The following is a 23,299-nucleotide window of genomic DNA, read 5'->3' on the forward strand; positions in this document are numbered from 1 at the left end:
TGCTCTCCTCCTCCTAGTGTGAGGAATGGTCCTTGTGGAGGAGACGTAGAGGTTCTTGAGCTTTGTGCACAGGACAGTCTGTAGGAGAAGGGAGGCATTGTCGTTGAGCTGCATCGTTGGACAGCCGCGGCAGACGTAGCAGTATAGCACTCAGTGTTCAAGGCATTGAAACACAAGCATTTGGGGGCCAAGAGAACTGGTATCCGGCTTGTACCTAGGTACGAGGTAATAATATGTATCTCCTTGTATGCAGTTTGCACGAGAGTGAGTCGGATGGAAGATTTCGGGACGGACAATGTCGGTTTAGCGGATTACCCGATATGGTTAGCTTCCGGCTGGTTTCCGGCTCTTCACCGTAAGTTGGAGAATGATGCCGTCACGCCGCTTTGTTTCCCCCTTCCATTACCCACTCTCCAAATTCCTAAAGAACAGACAGGCACAGGACAGGTTCAACTCACTTCTTACATCCTAGTAAGCTTCTACAACAGCAAAGCACTGTGCTGCCTTGCTGTCCCTGACCCCTTCCACACCGTCCCCGAGCACGGTCGTCCTCTGTCATCCACAACATGTCTCGATGTCTGTGTCTAGGCCGTCGTCCTCTCGCCCTTTCTCCGAACCCGATCTTGCGCGTCCACTCAATATCCCTTGTTTCAATTCAGTCTACTATCGCGCCTTGATCCCTATGTGATGAACCGTCTGCGAACCCTTGAGACTCTGAACATTGTGTTGAAATGCTGGGGAGACTGATCCAGGGCTATGCCAGAGGTGGCCAGCTTGAGAGTGCCACGGAAGAAACACACACCCGCAGTCTCCTTTGGCCGGAATCGCATGCGGAGGGACGTGTCAGCTCTCTATCACCACCCAGTACTCCATATGGCTCTCCTACGACCCGTGTCTCACCTTTTGACGATCGAATTGGGTTGGAATTGAACGAGTCCAAAGACTTGAGGCTCATTGTTGCCCAGGATGCCTTCGGAACCAACGACCGTCCCTTACTGCTCTATGACACCCACTTTGTGGAGTCAAAGGAGCCCAACTTGGGTCAACGCGCCCCTGTCCCCTCCCCTGCTGCTGCTGGAGCACCTCAGCGTGTAGGCTCTGGGATTCCTATTTTAGGACATGCGAGGAATCGAAGCTCTACCATTTCAGGAGCTTCGGCATCGTGGGCGCGCCCTCACAAGGAGTCGGAACCGACGGACCACCTAGGAAATGTGCTAGACTGTATGTTTGGCGTCAGCAGTGCTGCCAAATCCGGATCCAGCACAAAATTGCACTTCCTCCCAGGCGATCGAAGTCCTGCTAGCGACCTAAGTTCGCGTGCACCAACCTCAAATCTGTCTGGCACAGCGCCTTCTCGTGCTCCGCTCCTGAGAGCGAGGACAGCTACGACTACCGCTAACAATCAGAGTCAAAACAATCCTTCCAGAGAATCTGACCCCGAACCACGGGACGCCGTTCTGATCACTCGCATGTTTTCGGTTACGCTTCCTGAGGCTCAAGATGATTTGAGGCAGCGACGAAGGTCTTCCGCCGATCCCACCACCTCAATTAGCCCGCTGTCGCATGGGCCTGAGAATCAGATGGGTTGCTCCCTCCACAGCAAGAAACCCAAACTCGTAGAGAAAAAGACTCCTGTCTTTGCAATCGGCTTGCTTTTCTACCTGCCTCGCCCTGGTGACGTGCGTTCCAACACGTCGTCGGCGCGCCCTTCATCAAGAGCCTCATTTACGCCGTCGTCGACCCCGAATTCCTATGGATCGGACTCCTTTTCGTCCTGGACAATCCTGAACGCAATTCCCGAGTATTTGTGGTCTAGCGACAACTCCAGCCAGCTAACTGACCGTGGCATTGATATTATTGTGGGAAACTGGGAAGTTATTCTGAGGAGCCTTGCAGTTGTTGAGACGCTAGCACGGTCCGAGATTGGCGAGCTTTTGCAGGAGGTGAATCTGGCGCTGATCACCTCCGCAGCAAAGGCACCAAAAGGCCCTTCAGAACAACGTACCAATCAGCGCAATGTCTATCTTCGGTCTCCAAACAGACTGGCGCAGGTGGCCGAGCTGCAACGCGCCGCCAGGCATACTCTATGGAGAGTGTCATATGCGCTGCGCATTCCGCGGGTGTACACGGGCCTTGGACTTGATAACGGGGGTCACTGGCTTGACGAAGCACGCTATCTTGTGCGACTCTGCGGAAATAAACAGCAAAACTTTTTTCTTTTCAACCTCTTGACTGCATTTCTTGGAAACCATACTGAATGGCTCGAAAGGCTAGGACCAGACTGGTATCGAAGACAGCTCAGAGTTTTGAACAAGGGGAGGCCTCGACCCACTAACGTGGCTTCTCGAACAGTCATAGTCTGCGAGAACCGATCAATGGCTCGCCGCATCATTTTTCTGCTGGCATCATTTCTGCCCCGGAATGCAATCACGAAGCTCCCCTCTGAGGTCATGTCTCCGCTACTCACGCCTGATATCAGCTCCTCTTCGCCTATCCATAGGATCATCCATGAAGATTCCCTACGTCGCCATGCTCACAATAAGTCGCGAGATGGAACCGTCACATTCTATCGCCGCGATGGTGCTGGGTTGTCCAGCAGTGTCTCTTCGTCTGAGAGCGCCAGTGGTATAGCTAGAGCCTTCCGCAGAAGTTCTCGGTCGCGAATCTCCAACGCTGAGCTTACCCTGGGCATGAGACAGGTCTCCGTCTTTTCACCGGGAGATAATGGTGGTAGTTTCCACAAGACCAATCCAACTAGCTCGACAGCTACGCCAGGGCTGGGCACACCCGTGCCACACTTTGCGACAAAGGCTGTTGACAGCTACTTTCCTGAAGGCGCCGTCGTGGATAGCGAAGAGACTGGAGCTAGCGCTGATCTTGCTCGAATCTTGAGACGCGACAGCGTGAGTCAATCACAGTCCCATCAATCGAGTATGAACTGGGGATCGTTGATCAGCAACGTATCTGGACTATGGAACAAGAGGCAGGACTCGACCGCCTCAACAAGTGAGATCACGAGTTCGTTTGACACTGGAAGCCTGAGTGATCGCCGCCGATTCGCCCCTAAGTCTGTGCAGATTCATGGGAGACAGCCAAGTCGGTTGGAAGCAATGGTTGACGAAGCCGGTCGGCTTCGAAAGAGTAAGCTAGGTCAAGAGGAAGATTCCACAAGCTTGTATCGACCATCGACGCTCCCGAGTGAGGCGCATCCCCCCCGGCTAACAGTCGATGAGAGGGATGGAGTTGTTGATGTGGACATCAATATTCCTGGGTTTATCGGTTGGAACGAGGGGAAAGGCGCCTCTCCCCCTTCATGGATACATCATCGATCCCCTTCTTTTGCGAGTGTGGACGAAGCGGGCTCAATGTACAGCACACATTCGCGTCACGCCGATGTGACAGGCTGCAAATCTCCAAACGTTGCCGGTTACCTCAAACGGTTTCATGAAGACTTCATACTACAGGGAGTCAAGCCGTACACTGAGCTTCAAGACGAAATCAGGAGAAGCATGTCAAGAGAACCAACTCCTTCTGATGATATGTCTCGATTGCCTGCAGACACAGAAAACAATGGAGAACAATGGGTTACTGTTTGCACAACACTACTTGCTGACCTACGGAACTTCAGCATTCAGCGTCTGACCCTGAGACGACTGACACAACGAGGTACCGCCGGCGATACTGGTACAGGTGCTCCGAGCCAGTCCGGATCAGACAATGTCCCACATGGTTCCGGAGCATCATCCAGCGCCGAGCTAGGATCGCCAGCGACTCAGCTGGAGCAGTTTGACAGCGAAATAGTCATGGACTTTGATACAACACTTACTGATGCAATCGAACGTGTTCTAAACGAGACAGAGCCGGGAAGACAGAAGTCAGGCGCTCCAACCAGGACACATTCTCGGACTGTGTCTACCGCGACGACGTCTTCGGTGAGGTCGCTGCCCTTGGAAATATCGGGCTCCGGCAAGGCGAGAGACTGGCGTCGCCCAACCACGTTGTCCCAATCAGATTGCCGACAAGTAGTAGTTGGCGCTCTCGAGGAAGTCGTGAAAAGTGTCAATGACGATTTGACCAGGCATAACAGAAGCCGAGATGCCGATGGACATATCAAGATGAATGATGATGCCTTGAATCAAGAAATGAAGCAAGATAATGTATTACGTGAGGGGGTCAAGAGATGGCTGCTCAATGTTGAAACGAGGAGTGTGTGGTAGGAAAACTGGAGGGATGGACATATGATGAGTGACGATATTCCCCTGCCCACGGCGACGATACCCTTTAGAGCGCATGTATTATTAGCACCTTAGAATTTAGATGAACCTGCGACAAGAGGTTGTACCAATGAATAACAACGGCTTTTGACATGAATGAGAAGGGAAAGAATCGAGCCTCTCTCCCTTGGCCAGGTCCGCAGAAGGCGAAATATCGATGGAAGCCCATCACGAAGACCGTATGGCAGAGGCTTCATCACAATGCTTTCGAGGAATTCATGGACTGCTTGACTGCTCAAGAGTTCTCTATACAGAACACGTCAGAGTGTTGGGTTTCTGATGTCTGATCTTGCTGCTTTAGTCAACACAGAAGCTCCATTTAGGGCGGCGTCATCTCCTTCCTTGAGCAGGTTGAGCCGCTAACTACTTGCAGCCCTTTGCTGTCTTGGCAAGCTTGGCCCTAGTTTCCTGTCTCGACGTCGGATCGAGTTTACTGTGCATCTTGTTCTCAATACCTAGTATCACACACTTGTCAACACATACGGACAGAGGAGCTTGACTATTCATAGAGTTCTCTATTCCGACATCGAAACTTTGTCTAGGAGCTCCGATGTGTTGTCGCCTGCGCTCGTGGAGGATGAGTTGGCCACCTCGTCAGAGCTGGCAACTCGATTTGGGACATGAAGACGGCAGTTTAGCAGCCCGAAATACCTAGAGCCTCACATTCGACTCAGTGTTCAATATGAACCATATATCAGTGCATCGAAGGACCAGCAGCGGCTCGACCGTCCGAGCCACTGGGACATCACAAACAGGCTTAGCCTCCGGCTACCAGAATAGCCTAAACACCGTGTCAGTTCGCGCATCGCTCTGGATCCATGACGATGCATTCTCATCCGAGGACGTTCTCATCAACGAAGCCATTCTAGCAGGCTCAGACATCCACGAAGGTGGCTTAATCAAAATCTTCCCGGTTACTGAGGGCTCAGATGTCCGGGATTTTCAGTCGCCCAACAATGAACGAGTCGACTCCAGGCGCAACACTGGCTCTTTAAACGAGACTAGCGACATATCTGGCAGGGACGACTACTACCTTTGTATAACCAAGTTCGCGTCCGCCGAGTTCAAGGCAAAGCAGGCCAACCTACAAGTCTCGATCAAGAGTAATATTGCGACAGCTTTCGGATTTAGACCACGCTCATATGTCCGCATATTTCCCGCGTCTTTTGAGGATTCTACGGCATCCCATGTGGAATTCAGCTTCAGGGATACGTATCTAGCCAGATCGGACATGTGGCGGTTGGTTGGACAAGAGTTGGCAGGGACAACCGTTTATGTCGGGCAAAAGATTACCTACTTGGGGAGCATCAAGCTCACAGTTAAGTCTATCCATGTCCGGAATCACAAAGTGCCTACTGCTTTCTTCGCCGGCACCACAATCCCAGTCTTCCGCAGTGAGGCGGCACGGTACGTGCTCTTTATTCAAATGTCCAGCGAAATGTGGGACTTTGATTCCGAGGGAAACGGTGAGATCATGTTCAACCGGGTCATCAATGGCTTCCTACCCGAGCTTTTCAAGAGATGGACCGACCTAGACGTTCGGCACCTAGTCAGCATTGTTCTTTTCGGCCGTCTGGAATACGACCGCTTCGAACTCGCGCGGAACAAGGATCGGAGGCTAGAAACAGCACCAATCTCAGGATCACCCAACATGACCGCTCGCCAGTATCAGGACTTCTATAGGGTGGTCGTCACCGACATGGCCAGTGCGCAATGGACAACAATTTTGGACGAACTGAAGAAGGATTTTCGTGTGTTTTTGAGAGACATCTCTCTACACACATCGAACACTAAGGAAATTATACCAGAAGATGCCAAAGCACCGCCAACGCGCATTGCTGGCAGACCCAGCGCCGCGCTCAAGGGCAACATATTGGAAGCCATCAATATTGCCAGCAGCCAGTTTGCTCATGATTTTGAGGACCGGGATCTGATTCGGACCGGTGTTTCAATCGTGGTAGTCACAGCAGGAACCGGCGTTTTCGAAGTTCACCGAGATCTGTTGAACCTGACCTCGCAGAATCTTACGAACAACGGTGTTGGGATTGATATTGTTTGTCTTTCCAGGATGCCATTACACTCGGTGCCTCTATTCAAATATCGGACTTCTGGAATGGAGGAGTCATCTCTGTCCTCGGTCGTTGAAGAAGTCACCGTTCCTGAGCACAGGTACGGATCTGGTCCAAGCTTTTTCGATTCCAGCCAGCCTCGCAAGCTCTCCCCGGCACTGTCATCTGCGGCCACAAACAGCACACAGTACTTTGCAAGCTTTATTTCAGGCCGGAGCGAAAGTGCGCAAGGGTGGAGCTACGGCATTCCTCAGTGGGTTGACCTCTCGTACTGGTCTGCCGAGGGCGAGTCAGCAGAGATCAAATTTCTGGAGGATGCCGCCAAGGATGTAGATGGGACCTCAAAACGCAAAAAAGGACCTTTCTTACCCCGTGTGAGGATGTACGAGATCCAAATGATGGGGCTTATGGAGTTAGGCATGGCAGACATGACTATCCCATTCATGGCAGAAACGCAACTATCACTCACGCGTTCGCACAAGCGTGCTGGCTCAAAACGCAGACGAGCAACTGGCAGCAGGAGTCTGTCGCATTCACCCACGCTATCACGCAAGAGCCGCCTCGGCCCGGAGCCCACGCGAATATCCCAGGGGTTGCTGTCATTAAATGCCAAAGCACTCGGAGACATATTCGACCGCATGGATGCATATGACTCGCAACTGTTTCAAATACATTCGACCACAGAGACCAAATCAAAAGCCGCAAAGATGACAAGTAGCTTGGTGAGGACCGATACGGCCTCCTCGACCAAGCCAAAGAAGCCCCAACCAGAAGAAGCACCAAAATCGGGATCCGGATTGACAAAGGTATTGACCAACAGATCATTGAATTCGCCTTTCCGACCACAGCTCCCGTCCCTCGTCTCTGCAGATGCTTCAAGCCCTCCGTTAACAACTAAGAAGGCCCGAGAAATATCCAAGGTCAACCGGACGCTGAACTATGCTTTGAGAGGCCTGGCTCCACCTGTCCGTGCAATTGCCAGTACCGAAGTAAACATTACCAACGTAGAGGCGCATTCGCCGTTTGGTAATCTTGGCCACTCAAGGCCGAGTGTAGCGACATCAGCTGCTAGCATACGCTCCGTGTCCACGAACAGTGTGCTAGGGGAGAAGCCTAAAGAGACCCCGGCTTCCGTGGAAAGATCCAACTCTCAAATGTCCGCGCGACCAGATGATACACCGTCAAAGCCCATCTCTATTAATACTCCGTTGCGAAAGATTCAGGACGATCTCCTCTCTGAATCACAGAGATCAAGTTCAACCACCCGCCGAGTTCCAAACCATATGGCTGCTTCAAAAGATGATCTCGGTTATAGCAAAGAGGCAGACAGTGAATCTTCACGCTCTTCAGGAAGCGAAGGAGCAGACGACTCGGACAGCGTGGAGCCGGCTGAGAGCCCGTTGGGGACATCGATCGCCAGCTCGGTCCCAAGAAGTACTCTCCCCTACGTACGCAATGTCAACGCGTCAAATCCCTTGAAGCGCCACCCCGAAAGGGAGTCGTTCTTCGGCAGATGGCAGCATCTTTATCCTCGGAAACCACGTGCCGCCACCGTCAAGTGGAAATCTCTGTGCACTCCTGCGTCGGTGCCTCTGACGACCGAGGATTTTCCAACCAAGGATGAACTCGAAATGGATTATGACACGGAAAATTACCATGTCATTCTGGCTAATCCGAACGAGATGCTTGAAGAGCCCGAGTCGCGCGACATCCTCCTCGGGGAGATGTTGGCCCTCAGATTTAGTCATGGGTACCAGCTCGTAGTTGGTCCGTCACTGCTCGAGTCTGTTGGTCCCGGGACGTGCGACACGTCGTCGTTCTTCACACCGAATCTTGTGCGGCCTGACGGGTCCTTTATTGTCATGTCAATGGGAAACACGATACAGAAGCTGTCTCTTGAGGTGAAAAATCGCATTCAAGTGACGAGGTATATTCGGAGACCACCAAGTGTCCAGCCTCCATATCCTCAGGAGATTTCCTATTATCCCAACATAAGGACCATTCTCTCCGAGGCATACAAAATAAGAGATATGCGGTTCAACGGGTTTTCCGAGCAGTACCCCTGGGAAGCGGCGGACAGATACCTGGCTGACTTTAGAAAGCAAAACGATGTCGATGTCAAGGCTCTCCGTTTCTGGCGAGCAAGATTTGTGCTCATTCCGGTGGCGCCACCAGTCAACTCCTGGAGACCCACGCTATCAGAAGCTGAAGAAAGCGAAGAAGAGATTCATTTGCGCGGAATCCGAGCGTTGACGCAGATGTGGCAAAAGGCACGATATGTGCCGCCAGACGAGAGAAGACCTGCTCATATCCGGTCAACCACTACGAAAGGAAAGGATAGAAACCCGCTCAGGATCAATCTCGAAACCCTCAATCCATCGGAGCTCGTAGCGACGGAGCTCGATAAGCTGATCGCCGCTGAAGAGGCCGGCGAGGTACAAACGACACAACTTCTGCCCGAAGCTGAACAGTTTGAGAGGGACTCCTTCAGCCTTCCTAAGCTAGCCCAAGCCCTACAAGGCGAAAATGGGATTGAGATCAAGACTCGACGCTGGCACTTGCGTCTTTACTACAGTTGCTTCATGGGTGAAGACTTGACAAACTGGCTAGTCCATAACTTTCGGGATATTGACACTCGAGAAGAGGCCGTTGAGCTGGGCAATGATCTTATGAAGGAGAATCTTTTCGAGCACGTCAACAGCAAGCACAACTTCAAAGACGGCAACTATTTTTATTCCATCAAGCCCGAGTTTCGCATCCAGCGTATGGAAGCGAGGCAATCATGGTTTCCTGCAAGCCGACGCTCAGATCGATCGATTCCGCCCACGCCTGCGACCGAGCATCCAACCCGGGAGTTGATCAGTGGCAGGTCACGATCAGGTTCGAATCTCGCCAACCACGGACAAGTTGCCTCTGAGCTGGCCAAGACGCTGGGAGACAAGAAAAGACGAACTGTGACTCTGAGCAAGATGATCCGAATCGACGTGGATACGAGGAAGCGATCCAACAGACCCGAAATAATCAACTTACATTATGACAGACTTCACAACCCGGAGAACTGCTATCATCTCGAGTTGGCTTGGTTCAATGTCACGTCCAAGTTGGTCGACGACGCCATTGTGAGCTGGTCTACACAAGCGGAGAAGTACGGATTGAAGCTTGTCGAAGTCCCCATTGCAGAAGCGTTCAAGGTCCCTGAGCATGAACCTTTTCGTGCCGCCTACCGCATCAAACTTGCTCTCCAGCCTCCACGCCGCAGCGTGGTGAGCACCCTGTACTTTACGGCAGTGTCATTCGGGCCGCAAGCACCCCTGACCCCTGACATAAACTTCTACCAGAAAGCGATACTCAAGCGCTTCAACTTCGTCCTCGACCTCGAAGCGCCCTCGGAGTTTCCAGAGAATGTCGAGATCAAGTACTCCTGGGGAGACCTGGATTATCGCTACACGCAATTCGTCCACCGCTCCGGAGTCGTCCTCGCGCAGATCACTGATGAAGGTGACATCCTACTCCTAGCAAACAGGCTGTATAATTCTCGTCAAGCGTCGGCAAAAGACTCGTCGTCAAGGTTCGACGCCGGCAAGAAAGATCTTACACCCAATGCCTCGAGCACCATGCTCCTGCGTCCTCAGACCCTCTCTTCGACCCATTCTGCACCGAGTATCGCAGCATCTGGAATCATCGGATTGAATGTACAATCACCTCACGCCGGGCCCTATGCATCACCACTTATTCGGCCTCTTTCATCGACTCCTGCCGCTCCCAGCCATATGGGCGTAGAGACCACGGCGCCAAATGCCAACACATCCATATCGACCGCTGTCCCCCCTCCGCCCATGACACCAAAGGTGACGGCCGACGTCCTGGGCACGCGCCGAGCGCTCATCGCCTCGGGATTCTCGCACTTTGTCACGCCCGAACAGATCAAAGACGATCTCGAAGCCTTTTGCGCCGACAGGGAGCGTTTGGACACCTTCTACAAGGAGGTCACGGCGACGTTACCCGCCCAGCATGCCGCTATGAGAGAGCGCGAGCGCGACCGAGAACACGAGAGGTACGGTGGAAACGGGCCACTGGGCGCAAAGGATCGGGGATACAGGACCGCGGGGACGGGTTCGAGCTTGCTCAGGCCCATCAGGGAGCCCGAGTCGGAGACGGGCATCCCCGAATTCAGACTTCCGGACCCGTTGAACATGGGTTTTAGGAAGAAGGATGTGTCTGTTGTTGTATCTGGATCCGCACCTGGGTCTGGGTCTGGTACTGGTACTGGCACTGGCACCGGCGCTGGCGGGACGACGAACCCTCGAGACTCGACATCCTCGTTACTCTCGCCATGATTTCTCAGCTTTTCACCTCACCACACCACACCACACCACTCTCCCAGTGATGGGGACACGAGATAAAAAGACAGAAGATAAAAGGACCCATTCTAGGTCACGTTTGCAATCAGTTCTTTTATTTGCTTGTACGCGTGATTGCCATGTTTGCATGCTCTCATATGGGGTTGGTGATTACATAATGTGTATATGTATCATGTATCATGTAACATGTGAGGATGTATGTTTAATATAGTGTATATAGATATACTATATATGCCCCGGACTGAACTACGCCGATTGCCTTTTCCGTTTAGGAAACGGAGTACGGCCGCTTTAATAGATCACGTGAGAGAGAGTCGGGGAAGCACGGCAGAGCGCAAGGGGAGCCTGCCGGAGCACTGAGAGAGTCGTGCCTGAGTTGGGCGAGCACGACTGAGTAACGATAGAGCTACAGGGGATCCCTCCCTTGAATCCCATCATGCAGGAGCCAATTTGGGCCAAAGGACCGGCTTAGAACTCGAGCTAGAATTGCAAAATTATACTCTCCAACCGTGTTTCAGCCAAGCCTACTGACTAGTTTATGAGTACCTTTAAATCCTTCATAGTTGCGTGGTGAGGCGTCGTTCCTATCAAAACCTATGGGTAAGAAGTTCAACTGAGCAAAGTAATTGGCAGGGATCACGTGCCTCTGTGCAACCAAAGGTACCCTTGTCGTCCCCCCGGGCTATTAGACGGTCCTGTTATATAGAGGATAATGGTCGATATATTAAGACTACCTGACCGGGTAGATACTATTATTGTGCGAGCTAGTAAATTATGTACCACGCTTTCAAGAAACTAAAACCTCCTCATCATCCTCCTCCTCAGTAGTAATCGCCTCCTTCATTCCTAACGAGAAAGCCCTGCCCGTTTCGTCTTCTATTACATGACGCGCATTCTGCACTCGTGCTAAGAAGGTCGCCCGTGTCACTGTACGCGGCGGGTTAAACCGGCACTCTTGGAATGCGTCAGCAATGCCCAAGCAGAGCGTGGGCCCGGACAGGTGCCAGCTACAGGAATGACGAAAGGCGACTTTCAGCCAAAGGCGATACAGCGTCTCCATGTCTTGGTCCGTCATCTCCGGGTGCAGGATGATTTCAGCCGCATTACGGTGGTGCTTCAGGAGCAGCTTCCAGGCCCACTTGCTCTGACGTTTGTCGAGGATGAGTCCCTTGAGGATATCTGTGGGAAGTGATGTAACGCTCCCCAAGGCCTTTTGAGCTTCCTTCATCTTGCCGTTGTTGTTGTTGTCGTTGTCGGTGGCGAGCTCGACCAACTTTTGTAATACCTCGGTGGACAGAGGCTCATCTTCCTGACCTATCTTATTTGCCTGTGCTGCTCCCATTTTCGTTTGTTTCCGATTAGGGCTGCTGAGCATACCCAGTAACTCTGGCAAGGCATCCAAATTCACCGAACCGACACCATCAATTTCAAAGCTTTCATATCCTTGACCATCACTGGAGTCTTCCTCAGGGTCCATCCTGTTACGAAACTGCTGTAAAAGCGCGTCCAGAATTTCCCCTATCTGCTGCGGCGGATTACTCAGTCTTGCTCTCAACCGGTTGAGAACGTCGTCGGGTAATGATTGTTGTTGACGTAGGATCTCAATGCAATGCTCCTGATTAGACCAAAATGCCTTCCTATAAAACAAGAAGCGCGTAACCGTCATCAGTACGTCGTCAGGTAGGTTGCCTTGGATACGTAGAGTCTGTAGACCGGGGAAAGAACACGATGTGTGTTGGAAAAGCGACCCTGCAACAGCTCGAAGGCATTCCTCGGAGAGGCCTGTTTGAGTATGGAGAGCCCAAAGAATCGTTCTTACCAATTTGAATTTCCCACCGCGCAGCCAAGTGGTGGCTAACAAGACGAGGTTTGGCGACAGCACCGCTTCCCTGCGTCTCATGGACTCGAACAATGTCCCTACCAACATGTCCGGGTGCGAGGCCACATTCGCCGACCTTTCTATGGTTTTTTCCAAAACCCGTTCGGGGAGTTCGAATTCCCTAGCCAGATAGCTCCGCGAGTTGAACTCGCTATCGAACAAGAGCCAATCAGATAGACAGTCCTCCCACCGTTGAACGATCTGATTGTGCGGTCGACTTCTCTCTCTCTGGCTCAGAATGTTCATGACCAGACGTTGGTGTCGTGGCCCGAGAAGATCACGCGGTGAAGATTCAATCTCCTTGAAGAAAGCACATTGATCTTCGAGCGAGCACGTCTCATGAAGCAGGCCGCTGACGAATAGCCAGAAGATATGGTAACGCGGGCTGTACTTTTCCCTCTGGATAAATATGCCAGGCGTGATTTTCTCCGCGGGCTTGGAGGGATCAGGGTTGACCAATGACTCGGGCAAAAGATCCTGCCGGGATTGCCAACACTTCACAAAATACTGTGCCGCAAAGAACTCTTGGTAAGTCAAGTGTAGAAAATGATAAGTGCTCGGCTGTGTCCTTGCGGAAAGGGATGTCGACGAGCGAATAAAGGACATGTGTGGGAGCAACGTCGTCGGTGCGAACTCTTTGCCGCGGAGTCTCTTCCGGATATTATTAATGGCCTCTATATCGAACTCTATCCGGTTGCTGCAGAGACCAATGAATGCCATTGCCTGAACAAGATTGATCTGGTCCTGGACTTTTTCCCTTATTTCGGTTTCGGTTTCATCAAGAGAGCAAGAAGCATCCTTCCGCCACAACGAGAGCTCAATTGACCGATAGAGCCCAGTCATTGTTGCTGGAGCATTTTTCTGGTATTTGCCTCCCTGGTCCCAGCTGGCGCAGAGAGCTTCGAGTTGAATCGGAATCCGGACCAGCCCTTGCACGATCGGACGTTGGCTGATAAAACCCAAAATTTCACTGGAATGGCCTCGTGCTGTCGACTTAACATACTCATGCACCTGATCCTTTGCAAATCCAGTCGTGTTCAACACTAGGTTCATAGCCCCAATCTGCTGCATATTAACTCGATTCGGACGGGAGGTGATGATGACGTAAGGTTTATTAAGCAGACTCCGAAGGAAGCGGTATGAGTCTGACTCTCGGCCCAGCTCCGTAGACATCTCATCCAGTCCGTCAAGGATGAAGAGAGTCCTATTCGACCCGTTGTCAGTCATGATCAAATCTTGCATCGCCGTTGCAAATTGATCTTTGTCCGGGGTGTCTAGCAAAAGGTCCTCATGTATGACATCTTTCAGGGTACGTCTCGCTGGTCGACCTTGTGGATCCTTCAATCTTCGCAATGGAATCCACAACACGCGATCAAACCGGTTGGCCCACATCTTTTCGCAAAGAAAATTGTGGACCATCTTCTTGCATAACGTGCTCTTCCCTACTCCGGCCTGCCCATAAATGAGGACTCTCTTTGGCTCAATTGGTTGGTCCGTTCCATGTCCACCATTGCCATTGAAGATATCCTCCATTGCAATCGGTTTGCTGTCGGGATCATCTTCGACCCTTAGACGACGAAGAAGAAAAAATTGGTCGAAATCTGCCTTGGCGGGTGCCTGATCTTCCGCCGACGAGCTGGTTTTCTGGGAAATTACCAGGTTGATGTAGCACTTGTCCATTGGAAGAGATTCCCCGAATAGCCGTACGATATGGAGGGTTTTTTCGGTGGGACAAAGATAACGGTCGCGGATGGCCATATCAGCATAGAATTCTTGTGCCCTTTTACACCTTTTCCAGGCTGTGTTGAACAAGTCGCTTGAGGGAGGGTCTGTTTGTGTGTGTGTATAGAAAAGGCCATCTCCGCCGACATAGCTTTTGGTCCGCTTGCATAAAAGGACATTTACCAGCCTGCTCCATGGTTTCACAATAGGGGTCTTGACTGCATTTTCGAGTATCGGGTCTTTGGTAGTCTGGGCAACCAACTTGAACGCCTCCCGTACTCGCTGAGATTTCGAGTTCGACAATCCCTTTGTATGGTTCTCCTTCAGAAATTCCACAGTTCGAGTCTTGACGTCTTCATCGCCAGTTTTCCAGGCTTCTTCAAGCTGCAAGCACAAGCCACAGAAGAACTCCTTATCCGGCTTAGAGCCCTCATTGTCACACATACTGCAGAAGAGCTCCTTGAGCATGATAAATGCCCCAGAACGTATAAGCAGGTCCGTGTATCGAAGTGCATCATACCATGGCTTCCGTTGTTGGAAGCAAGATCCAAGGAAATCACAGCCTGTAGCTGCCCCGGAATTCTGGGCCACCAAAGTTTTTATGGCCTTGACGAATGATTTCGCCTTCTCTGCAGTTTCGTCTATTGACACGAGCTCCCGAACCAAACTCTCCAGGTTGAGGGTCCAAGCCGCGCTAGCAACATTCCCAACCGTACTCAAAAGGCCTATGGAAGTCTCCCAAAGTGCTGTCCAAGGGTCTTGATCATTTGGGATTCCAACCAAAGTCTGGTGGGCATATGAAGCACGGTGAGATAGCCGCAGCACTTTGCTGTTGCTCGAATCCTTCAACTGACGTAACAAGGAAGTGTGGATATAATCCTTGCTGAGGCCCTCGACCTTGAGGGTACTCATAGTGTCGAGGAGGAGAGACAATGAATAGATAAGAGAATACTGGGTCGTGGGATTGCCGGCCTGGCGTACAGTCTCTGCTAAACCCTTCTGGAGGCTGTCAAGGGCTCGGCCGAGGTCAGGTTCGACATCTAGAACTGTAGGACTTTGTAAAGTCGAGTTGAATGAGTCTAAAAGCGTTTGCTCCATCGCAGCGTTACTGGTGCTTCGCTTTCCCATGATGAGGACAAAGGTATCGAAGAGGGTCTTGTAAGTTTCCCGAGAGAGGACTTTAGATAATGCCGCTGCTTCGGGGTACCATGATGGTTTCCGTTCATCCTGGAAAAGCCGCACCATCTCTTCCGACAAGGCTTGCAAAACCAGCCCATCCTGTGAGGGTGTTGGGGTTTTTTCCTGTAGTCGCTTGATCAGGTCTTGAACGCATTGAGGCCTGCTTGATGGATCCATGCTTGACCTTCAGAGGATGATCATATAAACTAGCCTCAAATACAGTCGCCAATGCAGATTTTCAAGAAGGGAGCGTTTTGGTTCTGCATTTGAGTACCTACGGGTTCCAGCCTGAAATGATGAGTTGGCATTTCTCAGCAACAGCTGTGTGTTGGTGCTATTCGCGCGCTTTCTTGACTCAATCATCGTCGATCGAGAGCCAACCATTCCGCATGCAGCAATACCGTATTACCGACAAGGATGCAGGAAATGTAAACTGCAAATGGTTGGCTAGACCCCGGCATTGGGCAGACCATTAAGCGGAAGCCTGCTTGAAACCTAAAGAATCCCTCACCGGTTGCCGCACTGTAAAAAAAAAGATAAACTTATCCGTCGAGATCAAAGATTCGGTTCCCTGTTCCTGACTACTCAGTGACAGCGTTGCCACGATTCGGATCAAGGCTTCTTTTCTTTTCTTTTCTGTTCTGTATGGATAGATAGCCAACGATAAAACCTTTTTCTTGGGTTAAAAACAGTGACGGAACAAAGGATAGAATATTTTCATCGTCATAACATCCTGGTCGGACTCCCGTTCCTGCTCTTGGATCGCCCATTCACCCCTGCATCGCCGCCGGCCAGGCTCTCTCGACTCTCCGTCCTGACCACCAGTCCTGAGCGATCGATCGGGTTCGGCTTCAGCCTGTCTGGACCGTGCCGCTTGCCCTGGAAAGGCGAGTTCCTGCCCTGTGATGTCGGTCGGCTCGGGTTGGACTTGGAGAAAGCCACGTCAGCTTCGAGGACTGTGCTGTCCTCGTCGGACATGTTGTCCAGCTCAAAGTCGTTGGGGTCGTAGAGCTGCTGTGAGGTCCCTTCCTCGAGATCGCGGTCTCGGTCAAGATGGTAAGCGCCTTTGCGGCGACTCAGGAGCGCATGGAGAAACTTCAACGGTGTCCTCAGTTTCGGAGTTGACGACGGTGAGTAAGCAGAGGACGAAGACGGGGAGGCGGGTCGAAGGGAAAGGTAGATCCTCGAACGCCGTTGGCGGCCGCAGAGATAGAATGTCGCAATGATCAAGATGAGGAAGAAGAAGATGAATCCCGGCAGGCGGTGCGGAGTGTCAGAGTTGAAGAGCGTGTCGTGGATGTGGTCCGTTATACTCTGGCCACCGTCATCACTACCACTGGTCTCTTGCAAGTCGGAAGCAGGTACTCCGGAGTGGTGGCCTGGAGCGGCTTGAAGCAAGCCTCCACCAGGATACTGAAAGTCTTTGGGGATCCCAGGCACATTACTTCCAAATCCAACAGGTAAGTCCCCGTCCGAGGCAGGCGGAATCTCTGCAGACGCATACAAAAGCATCTTGCCCATTGTCCAACTGACTTCTGTGGATTTGATTTTGTTCACAGCCTGGAACGGATCGAGGAACCCCTTATCCTCGGCGCCCTCCAGAACTTCCTTGGTGCCGTTATGTGATGAGACGTCCGTGTCTTCGAGTCCGACTCTGGGAATCCCAATGCCATCATGAAGCATATTAATCAGCCAGCTGGCCTTGAAACACACTTCCAGTGCGCTCTTTTCGTCAACTTTGTTACCCCACATGTTGTCCTCGATACCCTTCCGAATATCCGACCAATCTTGCTCACAGAACTCCTTGACCCTCTTCTGATAGGTATTAAAGTCGTATGATTTATCCTTGTGCGCCATCTCAAAAATCTCGTGCGTAGTGTGCCAGTACTCACTCACACCGACAAAGTGATTAACATCAAAGTCGATGGCAGGAACGTGGACTCCATGCACCAGGCACGGCTCGTCTGGGCAGGGTACATCCTTCTCCAGCAAGGGAAATGTCCGCCTGAGACATTCATCAAATTTCCCGACGCCCCGTAGATAGTGGTTGGACAGAGAGGGACCGTCGTCTGAAATGATGGTGCCGTCGAAGTTTACTCGCAGTCCTGTCGGCAAGCATGGATCGGGAACCTCTAGAATCCCATCAATGGCATAGGATTCTTCCAGGTCCTCCACGTATCTCCGTCGTGCCTCGTTGGCGCCAAACCCCAGCCATGTCGTGACAAAGACCTTGTACTCCTGCGGCACCCCATCGATGGTGCGGAGACGTAACAGGGTGAGATCGTTGGCGTGTTTCTCTGCTTCTGTGGCATTTGGTGCAAACGCGATCTGTGCGGACGCGCCACCCATGTCTAAAAAGCCGTATGTATGGTGGCCCTTGCCGTGATGGTGGTCTTCGGGCTCGTCAAATCCCCCCAGCAGATAATTCGCCGCAGTCCACCCGTACAGCCCTTCTGTCTCGCCGGAAATTACTTGTACATGAACATCGCAGTCTGGTATTGAGAATTTCGTCTCGGATTGGATATAAGAACAGATATTTCGGAGGAGGCTATTTTGTTGTCTGTCAGGGAGGAGGCGCATGCCCGCCGTCGCGAGCAGAAAAATAGGTGTGTCAGGAACGGCATCTTTGGGGATGTGTTCGAGGGCGTGGTCAAGGAGGGGTTTTAGGTGGTCTGGACCGACCAAGTCGGGTGTGTCGCCAAAGGTTGAGACTCCCGGGTGCACCTTTTTCGTCCACTTGTCCTTTGTCTCCAATTCCGGCAACGAATGTAGGGAGGTGTGATCGAGTCGAGCGACCGAGTTGGGGAGCCATCGGTATATGTAAATTCTGGTCCCGGACGAGCCAGCATCCAGGACTACACCGTAACGTTTATCAGGCCCGTCGCCCATCATGAGAACCAATCTTTCATGTTCGGAATTAAACAAGGAGTTGAACCAGTCAACTGCAAAAGACTAGTGTAGGGATTGGAGGAATAGCGTGGCCGATAGGTTGTTGAAGCGAGAGAGAAGAGAACAGACACTGTCGATACGATAGAAGGTGAAAGCGATGATTTCAGGTTTGAGAATTCGTGCACATGTGCACGGCGTTGTTTCCCCAGACAAGACAACAATCAAAGGTTACGTAGACACACGTGATGCATCAGGCTAATATCACCGTTTATAGTTAGCGTCGATTGTGTCTTTCAGCCTCGTCCAGCCTCGTCGGCCTGGTCTATGGGGGCATGAGAAGCAGTGGGCACAATGATGGGGATATCTCTAGCAGTGGTCTAATCTTTGTTCGGTCAGTACAGAGGCTAGATTACACACGCTGGACCTCTTCGGCCGCATACTTCCTCATACCATACCAGCGAGGTCCACTTCAGAATACCGACAGCAGTCAGGAAAGCACCTGGTCACTCGATGAGACAAGTCCGTCCTCAGACAAATCTTATCCCTCTAGCAAGAGTATGCGTTGTACTGCTCGCATCCTTGGTCTCGCAAAGGGGTCAAAACTCTGCAAAGAGGGACGGACAATGCAGCTCTCTTTCAGGTAAGCCACGCATGATTCGGGTCTCAACTGAGCAAACAGCAAGGGGCCTGGCTACCCGACCTGTGCTGCCCATCCCTTACTGCGGTTGATGGTGCCTTTGGAAGGGATTTCAGCTGCAAGTTGAGCGTTATTTGTCCGCCCGGGAAAAGTGACAGATGCATTCCCCGATGAGATTCTCCTGATCCAAAGCAAGCCATCAGTTCGGTTGTGTATGGAGTACGACGTCCTTTGAATACCAATACCTTACCAAACCCTTACAGGACTGGAGGGCAAAGAGCGGTGAAGGGCTATAGGGAGGCAGCAAACGGGGAAGCCCCCTGGGCCCTGGGGGGACCCTGGGACCCCTAAAAAGATGCCGGTGCGGTACCTGCAGAAGCATCCGGGGGGCGTCAACCGCTTGTTTTGACGTCCCATGGCGCCCCCCTTTTTCCCTGCATGGTACCTCCCAGCCTTGCATCGGTCGCCACTGGCGGTGTGAGCCCTGAGCAGGTTCATGCGACATGTCAACTTACAACTTGGTTTGACAAAACGCAAGCCGTTGTGTGAGGCGGCACGGCGCAGGATCTCCTCTTCGGGCCTTCAGCTTCCGTACATGTGAAACCCTGGTTTCCATCTACTACGACTTGGTAGCCAAACGGGAGCGAGGGGGCAAAAGTTCCCAAGGGAAATAGAGCCTGGACCGGACATCAAATCAAGCACGGGTCGCAGTCTGGTTGCAGGCAGCAGAGCTGCAGCCTACCGACGTGCGCAGCAGAAGAGCCGCCTTTCTGATGGAATAATAGGTACGAGTCAATAGCAGTCCGTGGATGCTAGCCCAACAATTTAGCTTCAGGGGGCGTTTGTTTCAAGAGTCTCAAGCGGGAAACATCGCCTCTGCGCCTCTCCCGCTCTTTTGCCTGGCGCAAGTGTCAAAACCAAGTATCTGATGGTGTGTGGAAGCGATTGGCTGACACTTGCCCAGTAAAGGAGGGCGACATTCCGAGTCTATCCAAGGCAACAATATTCGTATACGAGCGATCCAGTCCAAAGACATAAGATAAGCTAGGAGTTCAGGCGGCAAGGGGAAGAAAGGAACGCCCTCCTCGTCCTAAACATACGCGGTACTGTTTCACCATCTCGCATACCCGACTATCTACTCGTAGCGACTGCCACCAAACGCCTTGAACTGACTGTGCAAGGCGCGAAAAACACCAATCAACTCGGGTAGGGGCATGGTGACTCTATGAGGCTGCCCGGGCGGCCTGAAGATACAAAATATGGGGACTTGTATATACACACACCAACTGGGCGTTATTGCCTTTTCCGATTATGCTTGGACTAGGTATGTATTGTGATCTATATACAGCATACTCCGTACGAGTACACAAGGATACTTTTTCCAAGGTTGCCTTTTTTGCAACGAAAACACGTGAAGATGTGTGATGATAATCCCTTTCACACACTACGATTGGGACCGAGCAAGCAGCCATGATCAATAGTTCATGCACGTCGCTGGAAGGGGTTCCAGAAGTTCAGGGCGCCGGTTGGGGTCACACAAGCTTCGAGCCTGGGGTCTTCAGTCTCTACTTAGAGGAGAGGAGCATGTCACAGGTGATTCAGTATTGGTTGGTAAAGCCCATCATCCATCCACAGCTTGTCACCCCTCTCACTCTCTCTATCCCTTCACCCCTTCACCCCTTGTGCGAGTACAGACTCGCCCAGCCAGAAGGTCTTGCCCGTCACGCGGATTCAGCGGCTTCTACCTTCCAAGTGACCATAACTACCGAGTACAGCCACCAACATGATGGTGGCGATGATGATGATAATGTCAAAAACCAATCCATTCCCGCACGGACCCGAATCTAAGATCTGATTAATCCTGACCAACAACTCCAGCAACAATGAGCCATGTGCTCCCGTTCTCGGGCCCCCCCTGCACCCTTGCATCGTCTCCTCCCCTCTAGAGTCTAGACGACCTATCACCGGAGTTCACGGCCTCGCAAGCGAGCCAACGGCAACAAACGGGTTCGACGGACATCCAATCGTTCTTTGTGTCGCCCCCTCCACCCCCTCCATCGTCGATGCAGCCGCTGACGATGGCCTGCATGTGCTTGGGACTGGGAGAGCAAATGGGATTGAGGAGCGCAGGTGGGAAGTGGGAAAAACCGCTCATTCATCGACGGTTCTACTCGCTCGTTAAGGAATGATTCCGTGTTTTTCTTGAAAGGTTGCTCCGTAGTGTCTCCGTCTCTGATCCGGCTGAAAGATTGAGAGACAGAGACACGGACAAAGAGAGAGAGAGAGAGAGGGCGTCCTCGGTAGCATTTGGAGTGCCTTTGGCTCACTAAGCGCCCCGATGTTCTTTTCGTGTTCACCCGCACCTCCATTACGAGAACAGAGGACTCACAGGACGGATGGTACAAGGGGTCCAACACGAACACACCTCGACACACACCTACATACCTCTAACTAACTGGGCAAAGGAAGGAAAAGAAGCAAAACTTCAACGAGGTTTTTGCCGCCCTTGAGGACACCCTCTTCGGATCATGTGCCTCAGTGCCTCGCCAGCACCAACCCTCGATAGCGATGGCGATGGCGATGGCGGCTTCTAGCCAGGCTTTTTCCAAGTCCAAGTCCAAGCATGTCCAGCTGTGCAAGCTTGCCAGATACCAGATAGAGTTTCTCCGGCCGTGGTATTGACGCCGGTATTTGACTTTACAAAAACCACCACTTTACCAAGTACATACCTAGAAGATATAGAGCCTTCACACCTGGGCACCACACCCGGGCAAGTCTTTTACTGTGTGCCTGCTAACTACGAGGTACTCGCCCTTCACTGCCTCTAGACGCCCGTGGCGACCACGCCCAAGAATCTGTTATTCGACGCCTATCACAGTGTACTCGTACTTGTACTCGTAGTGGCTGTGCCTAGCCTTTGTGGCTTTTATCCCGAGTACGTCGTTAGATACCCAGTTTTCCTCTTTTCGCCACCAAATATCCCTCGCCGCAGCATTCTGCCTTGATATTGGCTTGTTCTTTGCGAAGTGCATGAGCTCATGTTGAAAACTGCTGCCTGATCTGTGAGGCAATTATTCTTCTCTCAGGCCAGCAGTGCGGCAGTCTGTTTGTCGCAATGTTTGCGGGCGTGTTTGAGTGTCTGTGAGTGTGTGTGTGTGTGTGTGGATAACGCGCGTTCTTTTGGTTTTGGCCTGGCCTGGTCTACTTTTCCGTTTGTTGGTTACACTTTCGGCGAATGCGGATACGGCGCGAACGGCGCGCGGGGAGGGGGGCACGATGGTGGGTGGGTAAGTAGCTTGGGAGTGGGTGTGGGCGCTCAGAGGAGGTAATGTGATGCGATGTGATGGTGATCCCAGGTGTTGATCGAAATGGTAATGGAAGTTGGGCATGGCTGGATGGTCATGGTGGTGGTGCTGCTGACCGCTGACGCCAATGCTGATGTGCTGATGCTGCTGCTGCTGCTGCTCCTGCTGCTGCTCCTGCTGCTGCTGATGATGATGCCCACGTCCGGGGGAAAGCTGAACTACCACCTACCACCCTACCTATCTAACGTACTTGCATCTTCGTATATTTTTGAACTCGTAGCTGAAATGAACCACCCCGACATTGTAGCTGGGTAGGTATGAGGCGTCACATCGTCTCCTGCACCTCATCTCTCACTGTCTTCCCTTCTCGCCACACGCGCCTGGACGAGCTGAACTGAATTGACCTGAACTGATCTAAACACAATCGCCCCCCCTCCCGACAAAGTTGGGGAGCTGAATCAAGTAGTGAACTCCAAGACTTCCGTACTCGTACACGGATCAGTATCTTGTTGTCCGTAGGTACATACCTCGTAGTAAGTTCATGGGCTTGTCCGGAGGGCCCCATGACCCGTAAACTCAATCGCCAGTACATTCTCCGTAGTTAACCTCCAGTCGCACAATTACCTTGTTGGCATGTGGGTATCTACCTTCCTGCCCTCTCGCCTCTCGTGCCCTGTATCTCAGGGTGCGCAGGGTACTCGACCTTGTTGTGTTTGGGTACTGTGGATATATGTCAAATGCACCTGTGACATTCAAGTACATGTACATGTACATTGACATGTGTATATGTATGTATGTAGGGGCTAGGTGAGGGACCTAGGTACCTAGAGGGGAAGGGTTCAGCCCCCATCCCCCACGGGAACCTCACTCTCCAAGTCAATACCTCGTACATGGATGACGGTGACATTACCTAGTACCTCCAAGTACTGTAGATAGTAGAACAGAACCAGCCAACCAGCCAGCCATCCATCCTTCCCACTTGAC

The 23,299-nt window shown here is 52.0% G+C and overlaps 3 protein-coding genes across 3 annotated transcripts; 1 reads left to right on the plus strand and 2 right to left on the minus strand.

The window, feature by feature from the left end:
* Positions 1–731: 731 nt before the first annotated feature.
* AYO21_04232 (hypothetical protein) lies at positions 732–10,680 on the plus strand (the record flags this gene model as incomplete). The annotated part of the gene is made up of 2 exons (XM_022654205.1): positions 732–4,164; positions 4,973–10,680. The coding sequence occupies 2 exons, from the start codon at positions 732–734 to the stop codon at positions 10,678–10,680; spliced, it is 9,141 nt and encodes a 3,046-aa protein (XP_022513482.1).
* Positions 10,681–11,491: 811 nt separating this feature from the next.
* On the minus strand, positions 11,492–15,661 carry AYO21_04233 (hypothetical protein; the record flags this gene model as incomplete). Its single annotated transcript, XM_022654206.1, has 1 exon — positions 11,492–15,661. The coding sequence occupies one exon, from the start codon at positions 15,659–15,661 to the stop codon at positions 11,492–11,494; it is 4,170 nt and encodes a 1,389-aa protein (XP_022513483.1).
* Positions 15,662–16,207: 546 nt separating this feature from the next.
* On the minus strand, positions 16,208–18,373 carry AYO21_04234 (hypothetical protein; the record flags this gene model as incomplete). The annotated part of the gene is made up of 1 exon (XM_022654207.1): positions 16,208–18,373. The coding sequence occupies one exon, from the start codon at positions 18,371–18,373 to the stop codon at positions 16,208–16,210; it is 2,166 nt and encodes a 721-aa protein (XP_022513484.1).
* Between the last annotated feature and the right edge of the window lie 4,926 nt (positions 18,374–23,299).

The sequence above is a fragment of the Fonsecaea monophora genome (genome assembly GCF_001642475.1).
Source record: "Fonsecaea monophora strain CBS 269.37 chromosome Unknown Scaff23, whole genome shotgun sequence".
Classification (NCBI taxonomy): domain Eukaryota; kingdom Fungi; phylum Ascomycota; class Eurotiomycetes; order Chaetothyriales; family Herpotrichiellaceae; genus Fonsecaea; species Fonsecaea monophora.